The sequence below is a fragment of the Lepisosteus platostomus genome, chromosome 16 (assembly GCF_059453375.1).
Source record: "Lepisosteus platostomus isolate fLepPlt1 chromosome 16, fLepPlt1.hap1, whole genome shotgun sequence".
In the NCBI taxonomy this organism is placed as follows: domain Eukaryota; kingdom Metazoa; phylum Chordata; class Actinopteri; order Semionotiformes; family Lepisosteidae; genus Lepisosteus; species Lepisosteus platostomus.
In genome coordinates this window covers 1,846,394-1,869,037 of record NC_142626.1, presented here as the reverse complement: position 1 = coordinate 1,869,037, position 22,644 = coordinate 1,846,394, and the positions used below count along the sequence as shown (strand labels likewise).

General features: G+C 58.9%; 2 protein-coding genes across 3 annotated transcripts in view; both read left to right on the top strand.

The window, feature by feature from the left end:
* The first annotated feature begins 193 nt into the window (after positions 1 to 193).
* Positions 194 to 11,331, top strand: oatx (organic anion transporter X). Its single transcript, XM_088609068.1, has 10 exons — positions 194 to 932; positions 1,991 to 2,094; positions 3,890 to 4,044; positions 4,670 to 4,838; positions 5,280 to 5,403; positions 6,086 to 6,201; positions 6,727 to 6,941; positions 7,582 to 7,690; positions 8,305 to 8,511; positions 9,523 to 11,331. The coding sequence occupies exons 1-10, from the start codon at positions 528 to 530 to the stop codon at positions 9,641 to 9,643; spliced, it is 1,725 nt and encodes a 574-aa protein (XP_088465194.1). The 5' UTR covers positions 194 to 527; the 3' UTR covers positions 9,644 to 11,331.
* Positions 11,332 to 15,752: 4,421 nt separating this feature from the next.
* eml3 (EMAP like 3) overlaps positions 15,753 to 22,644 on the top strand; it is a 31,518-nt gene continuing 24,626 nt past the window's right edge. Inside the window, exon 1 of one of the 2 annotated variants that reach the window (XM_088609030.1) lies at positions 15,753 to 16,303. In XM_088609030.1, coding sequence (XP_088465156.1) covers positions 16,252 to 16,303 — 52 coding nt within the window. In that variant the 5' untranslated portion in view covers positions 15,753 to 16,251. The remainder of the gene's footprint in view (positions 16,304 to 22,644) is intronic. The other variant, XM_088609031.1, reaches the window with a different exon arrangement.

Genomic DNA, 22,644 nt, shown 5'->3' with positions numbered 1-22,644 from the left:
CCCACACAGTCCAGAGAGGCCACGTTCAACCTGGCTTCCGCTTCATTCCATCGCCCGCCGCCCCGCGGAACGTCTGCCCACGCGTGTGCGCGGTCACGGGCTGCCCCCGCCAGCTGGGCTGCAGCTCACCTGCAGGTCCGCGGCCGGCCTCCCCTCCCCCGACCACGAAACTCCTTATCAGTCGTCGGAGATTCTCGGTTTTTTCCTCGGGACGAGCGCTCCCGTCTCCAAAACTATCCGGCGCCGGGTGAGAGGGGCGGCGCAGGGTCTGGGCGAGGCTGCGGTTGAAAATTAACCCCGATCTGAGGGCAGGACAGGGCAGGGCAGGGGGACTGACCGGCCGAGAGCGAAATGCCTCCAGGGCTTCAGCGCCGGTCCCGGCAGAACCTCCCCGGCCGAGCGGCTGTGAACTTCGCGGCGCCTTGAAGCTGAACGCGCCGGACGGAGCTGTCCTGGGGCGCCCCCGGGCCCAGTTGCCGTGAGACCCACTTTTCGCCCCCCCCCCCCCACCGCGGTTCCGGAAGAGAATGGGTTTCTCGGACCTCCTGGACGAGATCGGCGGCTTCGGCCGCTTCCAGTTCCTCCACGTCGCCCTGCTCTCCGTGCCCAGCCTGCTGATGGCCAGTCAGAACCTGCTGCAGAACTTCACGGCGGGCATCCCCGAGCACCGCTGCAGTCTGCCGAACCGCACCTCGCCGGCGGCCGGGCCGAACCTGTCTCTCTCGCCGGAGCCGCCTCTGCGGGCTTTCCTGCCGCTGGAGGGCGCGAAGCTGTCCCGGTGCCGGAGATACACCGAAGCGCAGTGGCACCTGTGGGCGGCGAACGCCAGCCGCCCGTTCGGCGACGCCAACGGCACCGAGGCGGCCACCGAGCCCTGCCCGGACGGCTGGACCTACGACCGGACGGAGTTCACGGCCACCATCGTGTCCGAGGTACGGTCAATTAAAAAAAAAACCAATAAAACCTTCCAGCTCAGACCATCTGAATAATCCCCGGCACCACACATCACCTGAGACTCGCTCGAGTCCCTAAATCACTTACTCGTGCCGGAAAGGTGTTCTGCTTAAGACTGCTAGAGAACTAGGGCGAGACTTGGACTCGCCGACTTCCAGAACTGATCGATCTGAAGTGTCGGGGACACAGGAGATTCACCCGGTTAGACCACGTTACTCCAGTTTTTGACAGAAACACGATTAATGGCACCGCGAGAAATGACCGTCGCCGGACAGATCTCCTCTTAATTTAACCGCTTAGAATAGACCTATATCTTGGGTGGGTGGGGGGGTGTCGTCTCACCGCACACATACCGTGCAATGAACTGATAACAGACCCCTAGCACACTGCGCACCGGGTAACTGCAGGTTCATCGTCCTGCAGGTTACAGCGGGGAGCTGTTTAGAAAGCAGGCGCTTATGTAACCTGACAGGATTTCAGCGGGTATCTCCCCCCCCCCCCGGTGACCCGGGTTTGAACCCGGCTCTGTCTGTGTGGAGTCCACCTCATCCAGCCGTTTCCCGGCTGCTGCTCCCAGTTCAGGGGTCAGGGGGAAGCCGGAGGCTATCCCAGCATGCAACTGGCACAAGGCAGGGTACACCCTGGAGAGGACGCCAGTCTAACACAGGACACACACACACACACACCAGGGCCAGTTTTCCCAGGAGCCCATTATCCCACCAGCCTGTCTCAGGACTGTGGGAGGAAACCTGCGTGAACACAGGGAGAACATGCAGACTCCACACAGACAGCAACCCTGGTCCACAACTGACCCCAGGGCCCCCAGCGCTGTGCTACTGGGCCTCCCCGATTATAGATGTCTCAGTAGTCGATTATTCGTTGAATCTGAGCTTCACATACCCACAACTGCGGCAGACAGAGGCTACCAGAGTGTCTGCCCTCTCCTAGGACATACAGAATGAATAAAGTGCAGTAAAAAGAGCTCTCTGTCTCAGGGCTAATGATTATTGCTATTAACGAATACATATCTCCGCAGTGGGACCTTGTGTGTACCCTACGTCCGCTCAAGCAGATGAGCCAGACCATCTATATGGGGGGGGTCCTGACTGGAGCCATCGTGTTCGGGGGTCTCTCGGACAAGTGAGTAAGGAGAACCTTCGCTCCTCCATGGGGGGGTCAAAGGCCACACGCACATGCCCGTGCCTGAGGCTGAAACGCCCTGACAACGGAGCGAGATGGATTCCAGCCCATTTTCAACGTTCTTTCGTCCCCGAAAGATAGGTACGGGCACCCCCCGAACCGAGCGAGCGCTGGAGTCACCGTCTGATTTTCAGGACTCCCCTGGAATGAAAAGGCACCCTAAAATAACAAGCGCTGGGTAGGCATTTGGGTGACGTGGACAAAGAGTGGTAGGAGAGTGGAACGAGCAGCTCCGACCATGCTGCTAAAGCTGTCTCTCCGGGGATCCTTTAACACAGGGGTGCCCCCGTTCCAGACCTGGGGACCCCCCCCACACACACACACCTGCTGCCTTTCATTGCACCTGAGTTCTTTAATTGGACAAATCCTCAATGGACCCCCCTTGTTTAGGAACTGAGCGAGCTGCTCGTACCTTCTCTGCTCAGAGGTGGGAGAACAGTAAACTGAGCCAGGAAACGCAGTGGTTATAAAAGTCAGCCTGCTGAATGTTTAGATTGAACCTGTTAGCAGGTCTGTTAAGGGGGCGAAATTATTGTGCACAGGTGGAGCAGAGGACTAGGATTGAACAGGTGGGGTTTAAATAATGAGCTGATTCCAGCCCGTAGTGCAAGGCAGGACTCTTAATGGCTTGAATCACTTGTTCACCTAGCTGGTCTCTACCCTCTAGCCACTGTCCCCTGCTCTCTCGGCTTTGAGGGCTGCGAGTTGCCCCTAAAACCCGGTAGGGACTTGTCACCCTCCAGGGATCTGGAGTGAAAGTCAGCTGGCCTCTGGCCTTACAGACTGAGGGGGATCTGCACACCCTGGTCCTGGGGAGCCAGTTTCCTGCAGTTTTCACAGGCAGCCTTCGGTTTCCCCGCGGGCAGCGGTCTGGACAGCCTCCTGCTTTCAGTCGCTCGATTGATCTAACGAAGCCCCCGCCGAGCTCGGTTGGACGGAAAACCCGGAGACACGGAGGTTCTCCTGGATCAGGATCGCCTCGCTTCTGCACAGGTGGGAGCAGAAGTTAGAAAAGCCTGCCGCCTGTCCCTGGGGAAGGCTGCAGGCGGATCCCAGCGTTCCCGGAGCCCAGCCGGAGCGGGATTAACGGTCTCGAGATGCCAAAGCCTGTACAGACTCCTAAAGCTCATGCTGTTCGCCGTCACCCTCTTCTCTCATTGGTCAGAAATCTGCTGACTGCGGCTGGAACCGCTATTAAAAGTGGAACAAAGCCGGTCACAAACAGACAAACGAACGGAGAAGTCTGTTTTCTTTGGGAATGCTTCTCCTCAGGGCTCCAGGGGGACACGAGCAGGCTGGCGTGTTTAACAAACATGGAGGCTGCCAGCTGCTCCGTCTCTTCTCGGGCTCTCCCCTCTCCCCCGTCTCCTCTCTCCAGCCTCTCTCTCTCCTGTCTCCTCTCTCTCCCTCCTGATTCTCTCTACTGTCTCCTCTCTCCAGCCTCTCTCTCTCCTGTCTCCTCTCTCTCCCCCCTGATTCTCTCCACTGTTTCCTCTCCATCTCCTCTCCCTCTCCTGTCTCTCCCCTCTCTCTCTCCTATCTCTCCTCTCTCTCTACTGTCTCTCCTCTCTTTCTCCTCTCTCTCCTCTCTCTCCCCCCTCTCTCCTGTCTCTCTCCTCTCTTGTCTCTCCTCTCTTTCTCCTGTCTCTCCTCTCTCTCTCCCCTGTCTCCCGTGTCTCCTCTCCCCCGTCTCCTCTCTCTGTCCACAGTGACAGTGGAGCTGTTCTGGTTGCAGGTTCGGGCGGCGGGCACTGCTGATCTGGTCCTACTTCCAGCTGGCGACACTGGGCACCTGCACCGCCCTCTCGCCCTCCTACATCGTCTTCTGCACCCTGCGCTTCCTGACGGGCATGGCCGTGTCGGGGGTCATCCTGAACGCCGTGTCCCTGAGTGAGTGTGGGGAGCCGTTTGTGGAGCTTCAGTGTTTTTCATGATATCCTAATAAATGTTGAAATGAAGTTAACAAATACAGGTGCAGCATGTCGGGATTGTGGACCAGTAGGGGGCACTGCTCCCTTTGGACAAAAGCGATTGCTTGCTGTCTGCTGTGCAGTGGGGACTGCTGGTGCAGAATGAGCACTGTGCGTCTCCCAGGTGGGGCTGCTGGTGCAGAATGAGCACTGTGCGTCTCCCAGGTGGGGGCTGCTGGTGCAGAATGACCACTGTGCGTCTCCCAGGTGGGGGCTGCTGGTGCAGAATGAGCACTGTGCGTCTCCCAGGTGGGGGCTGCTGGTGCAGAATGAGCACTGTGCGTCTCCCAAGTGGGGACTGCTGGTGCAGAATGAGCACTGTGCGTCTCCCAAGTGGGGGCTGCTGGTGTAGAATGAGCACTGTGCGTCTCCCAGGTGGGGGCTGCCGGTACAGAATGAGCGCCGTGCGTCTCTCGAGGAGGAAGGAGGGGGGGTACTTCACAGGCGGAGGAGTGGGTCCCCTCCTGTATGTAAAGGGGTGGGGGATCCTCTGGGGGTCGTGAGGGGCCACGAGCCGTTGTCTTTGCACCCTTGTCGCCCTGCAGAGATGGAGTGGATCCCCACCAAGTCCCGCACCCTCGCCGGCAGCATCTCCTCCTTCTTCTTCACCTTCGGGCAGATGCTCCTGGCGGGCATCGCCTACAGCCTCCGCGACTGGCGCCGGCTGCAGGTGGCCGTGTCCGCGCCCTTCTTCCTCTGCTTCCTCTTCAGCTGGTGGGTGTCCCCGGCGCTCCTCTGCCCCCCCTGTCGCTTCTGTCCCCTCTGCCCGGCAATCGCTCCGCTGCCGTGACGACGCGGGCGGGCGGACAATCCGTCCCACCTGCCCGCTGTGAAGGAGTGCCTGTTCACAGGAGACCCGCTTTCCCGGAATTCACCACCCAGTCTCAGAGTCCCGCCTCTAGTCTCGGCGTTCCCACTTTCCCGCTGTGCTCCCGTCTTCTCTCGGCTTCGCGCCTTGCTCTGTCTTTTCCCTGCGTCCAGCCCGGATGTTTTTCCAGCCTGTGCCTGGGCTTTTTTCCAGTCCTAGGGCCTTCCCTGGCGTTGTCCCTGTCCTTTTTCCCGGCCCGGAACGCCGGGCGTGGGACCGCGGCTTCTGGGATCCCGCCGGGGAGGTCCGGTCGTTTCCCACCCTGTCCCGCTCTCTCCCCCCCCCAGGTGGCTCTCGGAGTCGGCCAGGTGGCTGGTCCTGCGCGGCCGGGCGGAGCAGGCGCTGGGGGCCCTGAGGAAGGTGGCCCGGATAAACGGGAAGCCGGAGCAGGCCCGGAAGATGACTCAGGAGGTGAGGGGGTGCCGGGGGGCCTCGGGAAGCTTCGGCGTGTTGTAGCACAGAGAGTGGCCTGATGGCTTTGTGGTTGTGTGGAGGGGGACTCCTGACACTGATGAAGAGGAGCCAACTGGAGGTGATTGATCAGCGGGATAGATCAGCTATCGGTCCGGCTGACAGTGAGCTGCCGTGATCCAGGGACTCGGATCGGCGTCTTCCCGCCCAAACTGAGCTGGATTGATAACGCCCACAGCTCCTGTAAAGGCAGAATGCCGGCTTGTGCTCATTAACATGCGTGGTCATGCCTGATCGTGTCTGAGACACGGGAGACTTTTACACAGCGCTGTAGATGGCAAAAAAAGAATTTAGGGAATTCTTAGGTTGTAGGAATTTAGAAAAGCATGCAAATGGAATGAGGTGTCATCCAGGTGCTCCGGTCTCCTCCCGCAGTCCAGAGACAGGCTGGTGGGTTAAGTGTCCTCTGGAGAAACCGACCCTGGCGTGAGTGTGTGAGTGTGTGTGTCCTGTGATGGACAGGCGTCCCCTCCAGGGTGTGTCCTGCCTTGCCCCCGTTGCTTGCTGGGAGAGACCCCGAACTGGGTGGTGATTAGTAAATGGATGGACAAACGGGTGAACGGATATTGCACAAAACGAGCAACAGACATAGTTCCCGGTCGCTGTGGTCCTGTGTCTGCAGACGCTGGAGTCCCACATGCACAAGGAGATCCAGTCCAGCAAGGCCATCTACACTGCCTGGGACCTACTGCGCACGCCGTCCCTGCGGCGGATATCCGTCTGTCTCACAGCGGTCTGGTAGGGTGTCCACGCGCCGTCGTTTTAGTGAAGATCGTGTCTGGTCTGTCTTGTGCCGCTGGTGAGCCTGTGCCTGAGTAGCCCTCTCCGAGCTGATGCAGGGCGGAACACAGCTTAAAATTAACATTAAATTAGTCAAATTAAAAGCGCGTGGAGCAGGTGGGATCGTCTGAGAGGCCGCGAGCATGTCTGTTGGGGATATTTGCTTATACAGTGCCTCAAGCCACATGCCTGAAGCCGATACCCTGGCTTCTTTCAGGACCCTCAGTTCATGACTGGAGACACTTCTTTGCACAAAGGGTGGTGGGGGTCTGGAACGAGCTGCCCAGCCACTCGCACTGGGTTGACTTGATCCGTGAATTCACAGTCCTGAAATCCGGAAGTGCTCTGCACCAGGTCTCCGTGTACAGTAACAACGTGTGCATCAACAGCACGACGCTCCCCTCTGCTCAGGAATGAGTTCTTTTGCGATCGCTCTCTGTCTCTGTCTGCTCTACGGCGCCGCCCTGTCGCGCCCCGCTCCAGGTTCTCCACCAGCTTCGCCTACTACGGCCTGGCCATGGACCTGCAGAAGTTCGGCGTCAGCATCTACCTCATCCAGGTGATCTTCGGCGCCATCGACTTCCCGGCCAAGCTCATCACCACCCTGTCCATGGGCTACTTGGGCCGAAGGGTCACCCAGGCGGCCTGCCTGCTCCTCTCCGCTGCCACCATCTTCGCCAACATCTTCGTGCCCACCGGTGAGAGCTCCGGCGCCCTGGGGGGTTGGCACCCGTCGATGGCATCTCGGCTCTGTGGCTCAGGATCTGCGCCTGTGGCTGGGAGGTTGCCGGTTCGAATCCCGCGGCCGGCAGAGGAATCCTACTCCGCTGGGCCCCTGAGTCAGGCCCTTCACCCCAGCTGCCCCAGGGGGCGCCGTATAAACGGCCGACCCTGCGCTCTGACCCCCAGCTTCTCTCTCCCTGTCTGTGTGTCTCATGGAGAGCAAGCTGGGGTCTGCGAAGAGACACATTCCTAATGCAAGAAATAATATAGGGCCGATACAGTGATCTTCTCTCTTATCTCCAGTCAGTTAGTTCAGGGGAACTTCAAGGAGGCTGTGTGGTCCAACCCAGGTCGCTGGGGTAGCCTTTCATTCCAGCTCAGTTAATTACCCCCAACGAACCACTGACCCGGCTTCTAATTCGCCTTGTCTTTTAAGGGTGACCCTCCTGTGGCCCACAGGGGGTGTCCAACCCCGGTTCTGGAATCCTGGGTGTACCTGATGCAAGCTGGGGAGCTGGGTAGCCCCCCAGAATCTGTCTCGGGTGTGTGTGTGTGTGGGGGGGAGTCCCTCTCTCGGGGTGTCTAATCCTTGCCCGTGTGTTGCTGTGACCGCAGACATGCAGGCGGTCCGGACGACTCTGGCGGTCCTGGGGAAGGGCCTCACCTCTTCCTCCTTCACCTGCGTCTACCTGTACACCGGGGAGCTGTACCCCACCGTCATCAGGTAAGAGCGCCCCCTCCTGGCCGGCCACAATCTGACACGCACTCGCACGCGCGGATGACCTCAGATCACAGCAGGCTAAGGGATGTGGCGGGCTGTTATTCTTAAAGAAGGCCTGGACGTTGATAAGCTCTGAATGTTAAGGGCCGTAGAGCTCGTCTGTGTTCAGAGCCACAACAGATGGGTGGAGAGATGGATGAATCTCGGCTGGCCTGCTGCAGCCTCCTCAAGCCCTGTAGGGGCATCTGTCTGTGCAGGGCTGCCGGGACTCACCTCAGTCCAGTGATGGTTTGAGATGTGTTTAACTGTCACGAAAACAACCTGGGCCAGAGAACACTGAAGGAGACACACGCAAGGTGTACTTCCCACTGTGCCCTGCATTGCAACAGTGTTACAGACAGTCTCATAGTCCGGGTGCGGCCACATGGTCACCCTGCCTCATTCCCATGAATGGGTGTTTGAGTGACCATTCCCAGAATTCTGAATTCTCCTACTTCCGGCCCTGTGGCTATTCCTGGGGATGTTACCCCTGTCCCCTCAGGCCGGGGCAGGAGAGGTGACCCCCAGGCCCAGAGAGGTGCGCTCCCTCTGATCTCTCTCTCTCTCTCCGCCGCCAGGCAGACGGGGCTGGGCTTCGGCTCCACTATGGCGCGGGTGGGCTCCATGGCGGCGCCGGCGGTGCTGATGCTGGACGAGTACCTGCCCGCCCTGCCCGGCCTGGTGTACGGCGGCGCCGCCCTCCTGGCCGGCGTCTTCGCCTTCTTCCTGCCCGAGACGCTGGACGCGCCGCTGCCCGACACCATCGAGGACGTGGAGCAGAAGGGGTACCTACCGATCCGATCCGATCCGCACGGGCGGCCCGGCTCCACTCCAGTCCGGAGTTTTCCTACCACCAGCGCCTTCATTATTTAACTGGGAAGCAGCAGGATCAATATTCCAGTGAAGGAGGTGGCTGTATCAAAACTCTAAACTGGATCGGCTCGGAAGTCGTAATAATACTTATAATAATAATGATCATAATAATAATAGGGTTCAATATTCAGGGTCCAGATTTCTTGGTTCAGGGTTCAATGTTAAGTGTTCAATGTTCAATATTTAGGGTCCAGACTCTAGGGTTGCCTGTTTAGGGTTCAATGTTCAGGTTCCAGGGTCTAGGGTTCAGTGTTCAATGTTTAGGGTCTAATGTTCATTGTTCGATGTTCGGGGTCTAGGGTTCAATGGTTCAATGTTCAGGGTCTAGGGTTCAGTGGTTCAATGGTTCAATGGTTCATTGGTTCATTGGTTCAATATTCAGGGTTCAGGGTCTAGGGTTCAATATTCAATGTTCAGGGTTCAGGGTCTAGGGTTCAATGTTCAGGGTCTAGGGTTCAATGGTTCAATGTTCAGGGTTCAGGGTTCAGGGTCTAGGGTTCAATGTTCAGGGTTCAGGGTCTAAGGTTCAATGTTCAGGGTCTAGGGTTCAGTGGTTCAATGGTTCAATGGTTCATTGGTTCATTGGTTCAATATTCAGGGTTCAGGGTCTAGGGTTCAATATTCAATGTTCAGGGTTCAGGGTCTAGGGTTCAATGTTCAGGGTCTAGGGTTCAATGGTTCAATGTTCAGGGTTCAGGGTTCAGGGTCTAGGGTTCAATGTTCAGGGTTCAGGGTCTAAGGTTCAATGTTCAGGGTCTAGGGTTCAATGGTTCAATGTTCAGGGTTCAGGGTCTAGGGTTCAATGTTCAGGGTCTAGGGTTCAATGGTTCAATGTTCAATGTTCAGGGTTCAGGGTTCAGGGTCTAGGGTTCAATGTTCAGGGTCCAGGGTTCAGGGCTCAGGTCCGGTGCCTTGTGTTGCAGTGGCAGAGGGAGCGCTGCCCTGGAGGTGGAGCCGGAGCTGCAGAAGAACATGTTGGCCATGCGGCAGGTGAAGCCGGTGGATGAGGCCCGGATGGGGTCCGGGGTGAAGGAGGTTCTGTGACGACCCGAATCACATCACCCTCCCTCGCACGCCCCGCCTCCTCCTCCTCCTCTTCCTCCTCTCCTCCCCCATCCGCCCGCCTCCAGGCCATCGGCAGCCCAAGCCTGCGGACCGATCCGGATCCGCCCCCTTCCGACCCGCCCGCCCCCCTGCAGTGACGAAGCAGGAAGCGAGAGAACGACGAGACGAGCTCGGGTCTGCGACGATTTCCCGCAATCAACGCGACCGTCAAAAACGAGCACCGCGGCCTGGAGCGAGAGCTGGCCATGCCAGCCCATCGGCATTGGCATCGGCTCCGACCGCGTGGCTGGGGCAGCTCGTTCCAGACTCCCACCACCCTCTGCGTAAAGGAGGGCCCCCTGTCCTGAAGGGAGGATCTCATCCGGGCTTTCTTCCTGGAGGGAGCCAGGGTGTCGGCCTCCACCGGCGCGGCTGGGGCAGCTCGCCCCCCCCCTCCCCCTCCCCCCGTCCCCGGGGAGAGAGAGAAGCAGTACTGTCCACGCCTCTTCGCCTGACCCCGGCGATCTTGGCCGGCGCCGTTCCCCGGAAGCGCTGTTGCTTTTTGCCCGACGCGATCTAGAGTGCAGCGCCTCGCCCGAGGGTGCCACAGCAGGGCTCCCCACCCCCCCCGTGTGTGTCTTCACAGTGGGGGATGATATCAGTAAAGTCCAGGGGTCAGTGATCGGCTCTGCAGTGTTCAGAGCAAACACGTCCTGCCTTCCTTCTCCTGCAGCGCAGGACAAACAAACCCAGAGACCCCGGGGGTGTGTGTGTGTGTGTGTGTCTGTGTGTGTGTGTGTGTGTGTGTGCGTCAGTGCACCTGTGGATAATTCTGCAAGAAGGGGCGGCAGTGGAATTCGGGCCTGTAACCTCACGTCACAAGACACGCAAGACAGGTCCCGAACGCAGGGGGGCAGTCTGGCCCTTCGAGCCCAACGGGTAGCTCGTTATGAATGGATCCGAGTGGCCCATCCAGCCGTCTCTCGACCGGAGCCAGGCTGCTGTTGGTTTCCAACGGCGTGGCCGGGCCCCTCGTTCCCCACTCCCGCCGCTCTTGGTGTAGAGATGGTTGGTGTTTCTCTGCCGACAGTGAAATGGGGGAGGGCTCCTGGCTGTGGGTTTTGAGGAGCAGATCCAGCTCTCTTAGCAAGGGGGGGGTCTCGGAATCGGCTGCTGGAGAGCCTGGTATCTTCCGGTCCCCAGGTCATCATTCCAAAATCAGCTGTAAAAGTTTAGTACTTCCAATCAGACCCCCAGGTGATAAACTGGTACCTCTGTCTTTAATTGACTGACGAACGATTGACTGTAATTGTGTAACTGAGACTTTGCACCGGAGTTCTCGATCCCTGTGAGCTCAGGATCGTACGCTATCTGTTTTCTCTTCTCTGGAGTGATGTTTTTTTTTCTTTCTGTGTAACCGGCCAACCAACTCTGTACCCAGGATTCCAGATTAGGTCATTCTAACACAGCCTTCGGTTCGGTGCTCTTAAACAGGCAGTGAGGCCTCGACTTTCGAGAGGATCCGGGGCAGAGAACTGCATGTAATCAGGTCCAGCCCTGTGCTCTCGCTGTGATGTCCTACAGCATGTAGTTTGTATGATTAAAGGACTGGAGTAGCCTTCCCTTGCATGATAGTTAAAGCCGTGCCAGTTTCTCGGACAAAATAAATTCATTTCAGGTATAGAAAAGTTTCATTTCGTGTCTCGTTTTGAATGAAGCAGAACATTGTGAACTGTGAGAGAGTCACCATGTTGTCACGGATAATAATTCCTCACCCTACTACAGCTCTCTCCTGGACCCCCCACTCGGAGCTCTGTACAGGTCATGGGGATCCCCTCCACCACCCCCAGCAGTGTGTACCCCCACCTGGCTGATGCCTCAGTCCGCTCCCCACACCCCAGCTCTCAGTGGGGAGGAGAGCAGGGTGGTATTCATCATTGTGTGACCATATTTTAGATCTGTAGGCCACCATTTAATACAAAAGATAAAGGCGAACTCATGGAGACCAGCTGCAGGCGAACCTCAATTCTGAAATTTTTCTGAGCACTCGGAAAACAAATTCCACTCTCCAAGGACAAGATTTCCTTTAACTGGGCCCGTTACGTGCCTGATCGATCGATAAGTTAGTGTGCTCCGTCTACAGCGTGAGCTCTGCGGCACCCCCGCTATGTACTGGATCAGATCGAGCAATACCACAGAGCGACCACAAGAGGTCGCTGTAGGCTATTAAGAAATTCTGTAGGCTCTCTTTATGTCCAGGTGCACGGGACATAAAGAACATCCGTCCGTTTTCTAACCACGTTAGACTCACAGGGGAGCCTGGAGCCTATCCCAGCAAGCAACGGGAGCAAGGCAGGGTACACCCTGGACAGGACGCCAGTCCATCACAGGACACACACACACTGACACATACACTCACTCACCCTGGACTGGACGCCAGTCCATCACAGGACACACACACACTGTCACATACACTCACTCACCCTGGACTGGACGCCAGTCCATCACAGGACACACACACACACACACACTCACACCAGGGCCAGTTTTCCGAGTAGCCAATTCACCCCCCAGCCCGTCTCTGGACTGTGGGAGGAGACCCACGTGAACGCAGGGGGAACACGCAGACTCCCCACAGACAGCACCCCGGGGCGGGAACGGAACCCCAGCCTGTCGAGGCAGCAACGCGCCCCACAGTGCCAACGTGCCGCCCCCGGACGAACCTTCCAGCAAAATCCTTCATTTATCTGCGACGCTGTGCGAGTTGTGGATCCAGTTCTGCGTGTCGGAAAGCCAGCAGGGCTGTCTGACTCGCTCGGGACGCGGAGTTTTAAAGGAGACTCTCTCCTTTCAGTCTCCTGCGTCTTTTTTATTAAAAAGCTGAACTTTTCTTCTGCGTTTCACCTGTGTCTGCATGGTTTCCACACATCTAATTGTCCAGGACTGGACAGCCCTGCTGCAGACACACTGACCCCTCCTGGACCAGGACTGGACAGCCCTGCTGCAGACACACTGACCCCTCCTGGACCAGGACTGGACAGCCCTGCCGCAGACACACTGACCCCTCCTGGACCAGGACTGGACACCCCTGCTGCAGACACACTGACCCCTCCTGGACCGGGACTGGACAGCCCTGCTGCAGACACACTGACCCCTCCTGGACCAGGACCGGACTGGACAGCCCTGCTGCAGATACAGCGCCCACCTCTGGTGTAGTACCACCTTATGCCCGGTGCCTGCCAGGCTGGGCTCCACGATTCTCTCGGGATAAATCCGTTATCCCGAGATACCGCACGGAGCCCGGAACACGACGTCGCCCATTCCCCAGGCTTTTAAAGATCCGCCACGACACCCTCCCCACCGACGGAGTCGAGGCCGAAACGGGACACACGGCAGGGAGGAAGAGGAGGAAGAGGAGGGTGAATAGATCCCACTGTGGAGGGGCCGCAGCCCGGGGGCCTGATCGAGCCCGCGTGACATCTGGGAAAACTCCTCCCTCCCTCCTTCTCGGAATCGGAGAAGACTGGGCCTCTGTCCACGCTGTCTCTCTGCCAGGACCCTGAAGGAAGAGCACAGGGGTTGTCTTCCCCCCTGGGACTCGGGGGACAGCGTGTCCGGCACGGGACCCGCCCCGGGGCCGAGCTGAGCCCCTGATGACCGCCTCTTCTCCGGTTTGGGGGGTGGGGGAACCCCAGAGTGATGCTGACTGGGCCTGTGTTTCATGCCACCTCTTCTCTGCCCCCTCCATCCAGCTCGGGGTCGGAGGAGAGCTGGGGCCCATCCCAGCAAGCAATGGGGACATACGCCCCGGGCAGGACGCCAGTCCATCACAGGACACACACACACACCCACACACCGGGGCCAGTGTTTTCCCAGGGGCCAGTTAACCCACCGGCCTGTCTCTGGACTGTGGGGGGGAACCCGGAGCCCCCCGGAGAACACCCACGTGATCCCAGGGAGAACACGCGAGCTCCACACAGACAGCACCCCGTCTCTGGAGCTGAACCCGGGGCCCCAGCTCTGCGAGGCAGCAATGCCCCCCCCCCGGAACATATCGACGACTTCTGATTTTTCTTTTTTTGACTTGAAAGGGGCTCAGGTGACGTGTACCTCGTAGGGAAGCGCACGAGATTCCCGGGCTTCTCCCAGCGGGGGACTGAACAGGCTGAGGAAGGTGGTGTGGGAAATGAGGCTCACACCAGGGTCGGTTCTGCCATGTCTCTGGACTGGACTGGACTGGACTGGACTGGACGGGGGGGGGGGAACATGCAGACTCCACACAGACCGCCCCCCGGGGCCGGTATCGAACCCAGTGCCCCCAGCGCAGCAGTGAAATGAGTAGGTAAGCCAAGGGAACAGGGAAGTCACTCGGGGTACGAGGAGCGGCCAGAGGTGGGGGGAACCCCTGTCTCCAGCCGGACCGTCAGCTGTGAAGTGTGTTTTTTTTTCCCTGCCGTCCCGATATGTTTTCGCTTTCTGCGCCGCGCCAAAGCCCAGAGGCTGTCCGCCAGCGATTCGCTCTGTTTCACGGGTGTGTGTGTGTGTGGTGGGGGGGTTGTGCAACACAGCCGCTCAGATTTCACGATGATGTGTAGCTCTCGCCGGCGGTTCCGCCGCCAGGCCTGTCAGAGCCCAGACTCTTCAGAGACAGCAACGGCTTGGCCAAGGAAAAGCAGTTCGGAATGAAATCCCTCCTTCTCCCCCCCTCTTTCCTTTCATCGGCCTTCGCGTGTGCATTGTGTTCCCGGTAAAAAAAACACCCCCCCCGCCGCCGCCCCGGAATTCTCGACTCGCACACGTCGCTCGGCGCGCCCCCGCGGTCCCGCTCGCCCCGCCGGCGGCGAGCTGCGCGTTCGAGTCGGCGCGCCTCCCCCGCAGGTGACCGCCGGTGGCGCGCTCCCCAGCACCCGGCCTGCAGGTGAGATCGGCACGGAATTGAGCGACCCCGCCCGTCACCTCAGGCCCGGAATACACCACCTTCCACGGTGTGTGTGTGTGTGTGGGGGGGGGTACTTAAGCCAATTCAGGGCGCCTTGCACGTCTGAGACCGTCCCTTCCCACCTAGTTTCCATCCTGAGCACGTTCTTCTCCAGGGAGACCCGTGATCAGCGCCGGGGGGTGCTGTCAGTGCGGAGTCTGCATGTTCTCCCCGTGTTTCCCGTGCGTCGCCTCCCACAGTCTGGGAGGTTCATTGGCCGCTGGGAAAACTGGCCCTGGTGTGTGTGTGTGTCCTGCGATGGACTGGCGTCCCATCCAGGGTGGATGCACTTGAAGCAGGATCCCCTGCTTCAAGGGGACAGACAATGCATTGCCGGGGGGGGGAGGTGTTGAGCAATCATGCGACTGAGCAATTAACGTTGGTCCTTGCAGGGTTGAGAGGGTGTGAGATCTTCATCCCCGCTCTCCAAACGTCTCCATGTATAATAATCTCCCGTTTCACGATCACTGTCCAGCTGCTGCAGCTGTTCCACAAGTTAACCGCGATCCGTCGGACCCGAGAGATGGCGGCTCCGCCCAACAGGGGTTCGGTACCGCCCTCAAACCCCAAACCCAGTTTTCCACAGGAGACCGGCAGCAGCACGCGTGCTTCAATCCGTCGGGACAAGAGCTGGGATATTCGCTGTGGCTTAATTCATAGGGGACATGAGCCATGTCTCGGGTTTGTGGACTCCCGAACTCTCGATAGTCACTGCTCCCGCGGGCGAGAACTGGGAGTTACTTTTCATCCCGCTTCTCGGAAAAAACACAGCCCACGGCCGCCACGGTCACGTCAGGACATTCAGGCAATTGTACAGCTGGGCGCCACGCACAGAGACAGCAGGCGCGCCTCCCGGGGGTGGGTTTTTCACAAGCGGAGAGCTCGGTTCCGAAACACGACCCCAGAGCCGCAACCACTCCACTTTATTCGTTGTTGTTTTTTAAGAAAGAAAACGCAGTTCTGGGATGTCCACCACCCCCTCCCTCCCTCTGCGGGGCGCCGCGCGCGCAGTTCGGAAACGCGTGAGCAGAGAGACGCGCTTCCTGGACCCGCTCTGACTTCACGCGACCAGCGCGAGGGAGCGCGCGAGTGAGTGAGTGCGTGTGTGTTTCCGCGCGCGCCTGCACTTGGGTGTCCTCGGTTTTCGGTGGCGATTACTGAACTTTTTTTTTAACTGCCCCTCCTCTTATTCCGCCTCCCCCCCCTCCCTCTCCGCCACAAACACACACACACACACCCCTCAACGTCCCATCGCACCGCTCGTGTGGAGTCAAGTCACTCGCAGCGCAAAAAAACAACAACAACAACAACAACAACACAAAACTACACGACTTCCAGCGAGAGAACGAGAGCGGGGAGGAGAGACATGCGCCGCGCGCCCGGTTCCAGGCTCGAGGTCCCCGGGTCGGCGCGCGCGCGGGGCGCCTTTTTTTGAAAAGAGCCGCCGTCTCCCCCTCGCGCCGCGGGCTCGGCCTGCCTGCGCGCCTGCGCCTCAGGTGGGGGGGGAGAGAGAGAGACGAGGGAGAGAGAGAAAGAGAGAAAGAGAGAACTTTCTTTTTCTTTTCGTTAAACCTTGACAACAGCCCCGAAAGAAAACCCCCCACAGCAGAGGCGCTCCGGCTCCGGGGCCATGGAGGCGAGCTCGGCGGCCGTGGCCGTGGACGGACTGGCCAACAGCTCGGGTGAGTGGCGCCGGTCCGGGGGTCCACTTTTCCGCTCCGTGCGAGGAGACAACTTCGGTTCTGCAGAAGTTCCCGTCCTCCTCCTTCTCCTTCTCCTCCTCCTTCCTCCTTCCTCCGCCGCCGGACCTGCTCCGTACACGCGTGTCCACGGCGCCGGGGCTGCGGCTCGCCCGGCAGGTTCCTCGCGGGGCCCAAATCACGCCCCTCACGCGTTCGACCCCCTAACCCCCTCCCACCGGCAAGGGGAAAGAAAACAAACCCGCAGGCGCCCACGTCCACTCCCCCTCGCCCGGGTCCGGACTGCGTGTCGGTTTCTACCCCGGGGGCACCGGGGGGCAGGAACGTCCCACTGTCTCGTCGGTTTTCATGCCCGTTTAATTACCCCCCCCCCCCACACGCGCAGTAGCCCCACGGCCACGGGAGATTCCGCAGCCGTGTCCCTCCTGGGGCGCCCACGGACCGGGGAAAGTGCGGCTTGTCGGCCACGGGTCCGCGATCGCGGGGGGGACGTGGGGTCGAAGCGAGGGGGTGTCTCGGCCGTGTCCTGGGGACGCGTCCTGACAGCAGCGGAAGTGCGTCATTTCCAAGCAGGCACCTGTCGCGAAGCCCTGTTCCCTCCCACGCGTGTCTTTTGCTTGCTTTCTCTGCCAGCCTCGGCAGGGGGTTACGCACGGCCGATAGCTCGTGAGGGTTTTGAGCGGCCGGTGGGGCTGCTTGTTGCAGACTCCCACCTCTCTTTGTGTAAAGAGGCGCCCGCGGTCCTGGGTCCGAAATGCGCCTCCCTTCGGGGATCTGGCGGGGTCGGGTGTGGCTGCGTGCACACGCAGTGCGTGCTGTGGAGTTGTGGGATAATTTCGGGAGAATCGAAAATTGGATGAGAGCAGAAGGCACTTAGACGCCCAGTGTGGCTGTTGTGGGCTTGTCTGTAGGGCTTGACAGTCTCCCTTGTGTTGTCCCTTGTGGTGAGATCAGGGTAAAAGCACAGTCCAGCGCAGTAAAGCGCAGTGAGATCAGGGTAAAAGCACAGTACAGCGCAGTAAAGCCCAGTGAGGTCAGGGTAAAAGCACAGTCCAGCGCAGTAAAGCCCAGTGAGATCAGGGTAAAAGCACAGTACAGCGCAGTAAAGCCCAGTGAGATCAGGGTACAAGCACAGTCCAGCGCAGTAAAGCCCAGTGAGATCAGGGTAAAAGCACAGTCCAGCGCAGTAAAGCTCAGTGAGATCAGGGTAAAAGCACAGTCCAGCGCAGTAAAGCCCAGTGAGATCAGGGTAAAAGCACAGTCCAGCGCAGTAAAGCCCAGTGAGATCAGGGTAAAAGCACAGTACAGCGCAGTAAAGCCCAGTGAGATCAGGGTAAAAGCACAGTCCAGCGCAGTAAAGCCCAGTGAGATCAGGGTAAAAGCACAGTCCAGCGCAGTAAAGCCCAGGGAGATCAGGGTAAAAGCACAGTCCAGCGCAGTAAAGCCCAGTGAGATCAGGGTAAAAGCACAGTCCGGTGCAGTAAAGCCCAGTGAGATCAGGGTAAAAGCACAGTCCAGCGCAGTAAAGCCCAGTGAGATCAGGGTTAAAGCACAGTCCGGCGCAGTAAAGCCCAGTGAGATCAGGGTAAAAGCACAGTCCGGCGCAGTAAAGCCCAGTGAGATCAGGGTAAAAGCACAGTCCGGCGCAGTAAAGCCCAGTGAGATCAGGGTAAAAGCACAGTCCAGCGCAGTAAAGCCCAGTGAGATCAGGGTACAAGCACAGTCCAGCGCAGTAAAGCCCAGTGAGATCAGGGTAAAAGCACAGTCCAGCGCAGTGAAGGTCAGCATCCCTAGTCACCATGCTGGGGGCACTACATTAGGAAACACTGATCCGGGGGGGTGGGGAGGGGGACAGCGCCCCCTGCTGGTCCGCCAGCGCCCCCCCCCTCCTCACAGCAGCAAGCTGGATTTCCTGAGAGGTCCCGCACCTCGGTACCGGCCGGGCCCGGCGAGGAGATTCTCCTCGTGTCGGAGCAGGCCGGCCAGCCGAGCCGAGCCGAGCCGAGCTGAGCTGAGCTGCCTTTGTTCTTGAAACTCTTTTTTTGTTTTGAGAGGCCGTTGCGTAACCGTACAGCGCCAGTCCTCTGCGGACACTGAAGCCCTTTGTTGTGCGGCGGTCTCTGTGTCTGCTGCGCCGCATTCCAGTCCGAGGAGCTCGAGTCCAGGCGGCCCGTTAACGATGGACGTGGGCCGCTGAGAGAATGGGGCCCATTGTCGGAGCCCCCCCCGGCCTGCAGGATGACCACTCCCACCTCCCCCCCCCCCCGGCGAAGGCTGACCGGCCCGGTCTCTCGACTCGCTCAGTTCCTCTGTGTCTGCGTCGTTTGGCGGGGGGGGGGGGGGGGGGGCGACGGGTATCTGCTGAACCCCCCCGTTTAGCGCAGGGCTAAAGATCTGGTTTGGGGGAGACTGGGGCGCAGGTTGGGGGATCTGGTTGGAGTGAAACGGGGGTGCAGGGCTGGAGATCTGGCTTGGGGGAAATGGGGGCGCAGGCTGGGGATCTGGTTGGGGAGAAACGGGGGTGCAGGGCTGGAGATCTGGCTTGGGGGAAATGGGGGCGGAGGCTGGGGATCTGGTTGGAGAGAAACGGGGGTGCAGGGCTGGAGATCTGGCTTGGGGGAAATGGGGGCGCAGGTTGGGGATCTGGTTGGAGAGAAACGGGGGTGCAGGGCTGGAGATCTGGCTTGGGGGAAATGGGGGCGCAGGCTGGGGATCTGGTCGAAGTGAAAAGGAGGCGCAGGTTGGGGATCTGGTTTGGGGGAGACTGGGGCGCAGGCTGGGAACTTCTCCCCTAAAGGCAGGCGGAGGTGTCTCCAGTCTCGCTCTGCCGTAACTGTCGCTGTGAGTGACAGGAAGTGGGGGAGAGAGTGGGGGGCTCCTGACGTGTGATTTCCTGGCTCCCTCCCCCCCTCGCTGGCCAGGACCCCCCCGAAACCACAGCACCCCTCCCCCCCCTCGCTCTCTCTCCCCGCAGCTGAGCAAACTTCCGCCCGAGCAGAGGAAGGGCAGGTGACCACTCGCTGGAGACAGAGGTTAACTCTGTCAGTGGCGTTTCGCTCCGAGTTCCTGCCGGTGTCGGAGTCAGGGGACACAGACAGCACGAGCTCGGCCCTTTAGGAAGAAGGGGAGTAGGAGGAGGCTCTGTACGCTGAGGGTGGTGGGTGTCTGCCACAAGCTGCCCTTGCCTTGTTGCTGAAGCCGATGAGACAGGATCCTCAAGGTTCGAACCGGGGTTGAGTGTTCCTGCCCGTTGCTCTGGGTCGGATCGCGAGAATATCCCTGGACGAACAGAACCGGAGAAAGCTCCTGCATGTTGTCCAGGGTGTGTGTGGGTGGGTGGGTGTGCGTGTGTGTGTGTGTGTGTGTGGAGGGGGGGTATATTATTAAAGAGAGCACAAGCAATGTGGGCTAGCAAGGTGGTTGGGAATCTCGGTGACGAGAGAGCGCGGGATTCTGGGTGCTCACCCGTGTGACGAGAGAGCGGGATTCTGGGTGCGAATCCGTGTGACGAGAGTGCTGGATTCTGGGTGCGAATCCGTGTGACGAGAGTGCGGGATTCTGGGTGCTCACCCGCGTGACGAGAGTGCGGGATTCTGGGTGCTCACCCGCGTGACGAGAGTGCGGGATTCTGGGTGCTAATCTGTGTGATGAGAGTGCGGGATTCTGGGTGCGAATCTGTGTGATGAGAGTGCGGGATTCTGGGTGCGAATCCGTGTGACGAGAGAGCGGGATTCTGGGTGCATACCCGTGTGACGAGAGTGCGGGATTCTGGGTGTGCACCCGCGTGACGAGAGTGCGGATTCTGGGTGCTCATTGTTGTATTCAATGTCGTATTTCTGGTCAGTGCTCAAACGCAGTAGTTTGGGGATTTTCGTAACGGCCTCATCCAGCTCAGGGTTGGCCAGAGAGTCAAGCAGCGGGCACACCAGTTTGTCATGACACCCACACACCCACACACACCAGGGCCAGTTTTCTCAGGAGCCCATTAACCCACCAGCCTGTCTCTGGACTGCGTGGGAGGAAACCCACACAAAACCCGTGGAGAACATGCAAACTCCACACAGACAGCGCCCCGGGTCCAGAATTGAACCCACTGGTCTAGCTGACCCCTGCGCCACTGTCCCACCCCCCTCGCAGATAAACGCACTCGTGATGCAGCAGTGCCTGGAAACCAGAGTGCAGCCCGGCCTCGGTGCTCCCGTGCAGTAGCTCGCATGATTTGGGGATTTTAATTATCTCGCAGTTTCGATGCGCGTCTGACCACAGTGGATTCCCAGGAATGGGATGTTTGTTCTGGGGGCCTGTGGAGGTGAGGGAGCCCTGCCAAGTGCGCAGGACAGCGTGGGAGAGCATTCCGCGAGTAAACGCAGCAAACAAACGCCAAACAAAAAAAAAATGTAAAAAAAATAAAACCGAACGAGCCGGGTCTCCTTGAGGAGCGGGCCCAGGGATCGCCTCCAAGAATTCCGCTCGGAACGCGGAGGGCGGCCAGGCGCTCCTCGGCCTCCCTGTGCAGCTGCTGTAGGAATTCGGTTCCCCCTCTCTCTCTCTCCGGAGAGCGGGCGGAGTGATTCACCTCGCGGGGCGGCGCGGCGCTCGAAAGGAAGAGTGGGGAAAGGAAGAGTGGGGAAAGGAAGAGTGGGGAAAAGAGACGGGAGGGGGGGGGGAGAGGTGGTGGGAAAAGTGAGATTCATCTGGCAGGCAGGCTCTCCTGAAGGCCTCAGCACGCAGACGCTGCCCAGAGTCCTGCGCTCGCATTACCAAGATCACTACCAGGTTCAGGACAGCAGGACAGCAGGACACCAGGGCAGCAGGACTGCAGAGTAGCAGGACAGCAGGACAGCAGGACAGCAGGACTGCAGAGTAGCAGGACAGCAGGACAGCAGGACAGCAGGACAGCAGGGCAGCAGGGCAGCAGAGCTGTAGGACAGCAGGACACCAGGGCAGCAGGACTGCAGAGTAGCAGGACAGCAGAGCTGCAGGACAGCAGGACAGCAGAGAGCTCGGAGATCCTCCTTGACGGCACTCGGAGTCCGAGTGTGTGTCTGCGTGTGCTGGAGACGGGACAGGAAGGATGCAGAGCAGCAGGGGGACAGCAGGGAGGCAGGTCAGAACCAAAAACCCCCCAAAAAAACGCGCCCGAGGTGGGGATGGTGTTAATGTGATGTAACGACGCTGTTTTTCAAATCCCTGAAAACACCAAATTCACCTCGTTTAACAACAAAGAAATCGTATACGTCATGCGGAGAAAATACACAGGAAGGACTGGCGGTTCATCGAAATAAACATTCGCACAGAACGGCAGCGGGACGTTTTTTAAAACAACTGCAAAATAATGCGATTTAGATTTGGAAGTCTTTGGCAGGCGGAAATCCTTCGGGATTGCTGGGAGCATCCTGCAGAATTCCTTTCGGACAGTTTCTCTTTCTGCTTCTACTGGAGCAGCCTTTCGGGACCCTCCTCTCCCAGATTTCCACAGGAGGGCCTGGCGGGGACGTTCTGGCACCAGGCTGTAGGGACTTGGGTTCCGGAGTGCGGCGTGGTAGGAGAGAGTGTGACAGTGAGTGTGATAGTGAGTGTGAGTGTGATAGTGAGTGTGAGTGTGATAGACTGAGTGAGTGACACTGGGAGTGTGTGAGTGCGATAGTGAGTGTGTGTGTGATAGTGAGACAGTGTGACAGGGAGGGTGTGAGTGTGACAGGGAGGGTGTGAGTGATAGTGTGACAGTGAGTGTGTGTGTGACAGTGAGTGTGTGTGTGATAGTGAGACAGTGTGACAGGGAGGGTGTGATAGTGAGTGTGACAGTGAGGGTGTGAGTGTGACAGTGAGGGTGTGTGACAGTGTGAGTGTGTGACAGTGTGAGTATGTGCGATAGTGTGACAGTGAGTGTGTGTGTGACAGTGAGTGTGAGTGTGTGTGTGATAGTGAGACAGTGTGACAGGGAGGGTGTGACAGTGAGTGTGTGTGTGACAGTGAGTGTGAGTGTGTGTGTGATAGTGAGACAGTGTGACAGGGAGGGTGTGTGACAGTGTGAGTGTGTGACAGTGAGTGTGTGTGTGATAGTGAGACAGTGTGACAGGCAGGGTGTGATAGTGAGACAGTGACAAGTGAGTGTGTGTGTAATAGTGAGATAGTGTGACTGAGTGTGTGTGTGTGTGACAATGAGGGTGTGTGACAGTGTGTGTCAGAGTGTGTGTGTGTGTGAGATAGTGAGACAGTCAGCGTGTGTCAGTGAGTGTGTGTGTGTGACAGTGTGTGTCAGAGTGTGTGTGTGTGAGATAGTGAGACAGTCAGTGTGTGACAGTGAGTGTGTGTGTGATAGT

Bases quoted from the DNA above. Each gene is read 5' to 3' on its own strand.
- oatx (XM_088609068.1), top strand. From the start codon at position 528: ATGGGTTTCTCGGACCTCCTGGACGAGATCGGCGGCTTCGGCCGCTTC. The intron at 4,839-5,279 runs GTGGGTGTCCCC...TCCCCCCCCCAG, and splicing joins CTCTGCTTCCTCTTCAGCTG to GTGGCTCTCGGAGTCGGCCA. The intron at 5,404-6,085 runs GTGAGGGGGTGC...CTGTGTCTGCAG, and splicing joins CCCGGAAGATGACTCAGGAG to ACGCTGGAGTCCCACATGCA.